The sequence below is a fragment of the Octopus bimaculoides genome, chromosome 8 (genome assembly GCF_001194135.2).
Source record: "Octopus bimaculoides isolate UCB-OBI-ISO-001 chromosome 8, ASM119413v2, whole genome shotgun sequence".
NCBI lineage: Eukaryota > Metazoa > Mollusca > Cephalopoda > Octopoda > Octopodidae > Octopus > Octopus bimaculoides.
In genome coordinates, this window is record NC_068988.1 from 25243067 (window position 1) to 25246464 (window position 3398).

Consider the following 3398-nt stretch of genomic DNA (forward strand, 5'->3'; position numbering starts at 1 on the left):
TTTATTCCTAATATCAGAAAACATGGAAGACAGTGACCTGGAAGACAGTGACCTGGAAGAATCGTTACCGCGCCGGACAAAATGATGAGAAGCATTTCTCCTGACTTTCCTTTCTGAGTTCAAATGCCTCTGGGGTCCACTTTGTCCTTCGTGGTCCATAAAATAAGTATTAACTTAATACTATGGTCGATGTAATGAATTTGAACATTTCCGAATTTGCGGTATTGAATCAAATTTTCAAACCAATATTAGAACACAGATTTTATCCTAATTTAGTCAGTTTACCTGCACGTTCTGCCTAATAACAGGCATTTAGCGTATACTCACCGACCGCAGCGTGATCTAGAATTATATTTTAAAATCAAGCTGCATCATTCGCAATACAAATAATACCTTAAAATACTGACCAGATTGGAGCAATCTCGAAATTGCAAAGATAATCTGGAACTCGACTGAGGAAAGAAAACTCCGAATGACCCGTCCTTGTTTTCTTTGTATCGTCTATCTGGATGTTTTGCGTCCTTGACCCATTTTGTATGTATGTATGTATGTATGTATGTATGTGTGTATATATATATATATATATATATATATATATATATAAAGTGAGAGGGGGAGAGACAACAAGCGATGCATAGTTATACGGTATACATTGTTTCCGTTAAACATTATATACATTACGTAAGATTTTCCTAGAAGGTATTTGTTGATATAATATGAGCATTTACTGGCATTTACTGAAGGTGCAGTGCAGCTGAGAAGAATTCGGATAGAAATTATCAACTATATAGTTGTGTCTGTGTCTTTTGCTTTAATTATCTCCTACTTTTGGACTCTGCTTGGCCATGTAACAACGTTTTTTTTTCATATGCGATATTCTAACGTTTACAGACAGATTTTCCTAAGTTATCAATGTATTTCATTTATATTCTCTGTGGAAATGGCAAATGGTGGAACATATAAAACGCGTTAGATTTTGGTAAGAAAAGTAACAAGTTTATGGAAGTAAGGAGTACTTCGTCAAAGTAAATCACAAAAAGAGAACGAGTATGCGTATACTCTCTAATAAGTAGAATCAGCAACTTAATATCCTAGAAATCGTTCCAAAAATTAAGAACAAGCTCGATAATATTTTCTTTGTATCCAATCATCCATGATGAAATGTAAGACGAGATTTCTGCATCTAGAATGTTTTTCAGTATTGATTTCACTCACCTTGTAGAAGTGGAAGAAAACACATTCAAGTCGCTAAAAACAATATCTGTTGGACTGGAAATTAATTTGTTGTTATTTATATAACGATGATCCTGGCTACATGGAAATGAAGCTTAAATATTTGATGAGTGCGCAAAAATGCAATAGGAAAATTGAAAATGGTATTTTAAGGAATGTATCATCAGCATCATAATTTCTTAGAAGAGAACATGGTTAGAATAGTATAAAGACACACGTTCACAAAATAAAACGGTAATATAAGTGGAAATCATACACTAAACGTTACATTCATAGACAACCGATTTCACTACATAGAAACGAAATATGCTTTACGTTCACGGAGAAGATAAGTCTGAAAGATTGATTGCATGCCAATGAAAGTCTGAGTATTGACCACCGGAATCTTTAATTGCCAAGCTATAAATATATAATCGACATCCTCTATTGCTCTATCTTTTCATTGTACTCTTGCACATTAGGCGCCATCCGTGCAGCAATTTCCGTAACTTAAATTCGCTAAACGAGATTAGTTGACAAACACCCAAAAGTAAAACACATTTGTTAACAGAGGCATGTATTTGAAGAAAAGAAGTAAATACGAGAACAAAGAAGATGAACTCTCCAAAATACAGCAACAATATCTATCTGTCTGTCTATCCATGTGTGTGTGTGATTGTGTGTGTGTGCGTGTCTGTGTGTGTCAAGGACATCGGTCATATTTATTTCTATGACATTTGTTAAACTTATTGAAACTCCTCTCGTTCATGTAATAGAAGTACATAAATACGCACACAGATAAGGACTTATATATCGGGGATTATCTTCCAAAGATATTATTATTACTCTTTAGGAACACAACATTCTGATGGAAGAGAAATGCTTTCCGTTGTGGAAAATGTATTCGCAATGAATTAAATCACTAGATTTCCTACAACGTTGTTCTGTTTCGTAGCAGAAATATTGTATCATGTCTCATTAACTGAGAGAGCGCTTTTTTTTTTTTCGATTCAAGAACATTTACAATCGGCTCGTGAGTCACTGTAAAATGGTAGTTTGTTTTACGATGTGGAAAAAAAATCCGTTAAGAATATGAATTCAGGTGTTAGATTATCGCAAAATGCTCTTAATGGAAGAACAGCAGGAACAATGAGAAAATCAACCCTACGTAATAGAGCACACGCGTTGATGCAAGTTGAAAAATGATTATTTAACGTAAAGTTTGTTTTAATATTCTTCATTCCATTTTCGTAAAGTAATGATTTTGATTATTGATTTCCTTCTCCTCTAACCATTCTCCCCTTCTCCTCTCCTCTCTCCTCCTTCTCATTATCATAATCATTATCCTCATCATCAATATTATCCTCCTCCTCCTCATCATCATCATTATTCTCATCACAATCTTCATAATTATCATCATAACCATCACAGCAACCAACACCAACATCATCACGATCATTATCATCGCCAATAGTTTCATCACCAGCAGCATCACCGTCATCACCATCATCATCATCATCATCATCATCATCATCATCATAATCATCATCATCATCAAGCATCAATCATAAATCCTCTCATCATCATCATCATGACAGAAATTAATTTAGGTGATTTTAAAAGTGCAAGTTGTTTAGAATATCAATGTGATTGGCTAGTTAGATTATTGTGTCCATATCAAACTGATAAGAACTACCTACCCTCCCAAGCCTCTTCCTCTGGGACTCCGCTAATAGTTCCCATCTTCGGAGTTGGTGCGGTGACAGGAGAAATCGACCATTGCGTCTCTTAGAAAGGGGAGCAAAATATAAATTATCATTGAAGTTAAGGCTTCGTGAATTTCAGCTCATACGAGGCATTTGAAAAAAAAAACTCATATGTATACATACTCACTTGTATATAATAAATACTCATGCACACTCATATGCGTATGTTTACATGTATGTATATATATATATGCACTTATATATATATAAATATATATATATATGCATGTACGTATATATGTATGTATATATGTATAAATATACACATATTTGTTTATATGTATATATATGTATATATTTACTTATATTTACGACATAACATACATATAAATACATACGTGTACTTACATATAAAAGTACGCATATAGGCACATACAGATATATATCTATATATATATATATATATATATATATATATAT

At 33.3% G+C, this 3398-nt stretch overlaps 1 protein-coding gene across 6 annotated transcripts in view; it reads right to left on the reverse strand.

The window, feature by feature from the left end:
- The window catches only part of LOC106881627 (protein lev-9), a 421933-nt gene that overhangs the window by 43582 nt on the left and 374953 nt on the right, over nt 1-3398 (reverse strand). For 5 of the 6 annotated variants that reach the window (XM_052969987.1, XM_052969993.1, XM_052969992.1 and 2 more), the window contains one exon: nt 2913-2999. The exons of the other annotated variant lie outside the window; for it this stretch is intronic. In XM_052969987.1, the coding sequence (XP_052825947.1) occupies nt 2913-2999 (87 nt within the window). The remainder of the gene's footprint in view (nt 1-2912; nt 3000-3398) is intronic. 6 annotated transcript variants of the gene reach the window in all.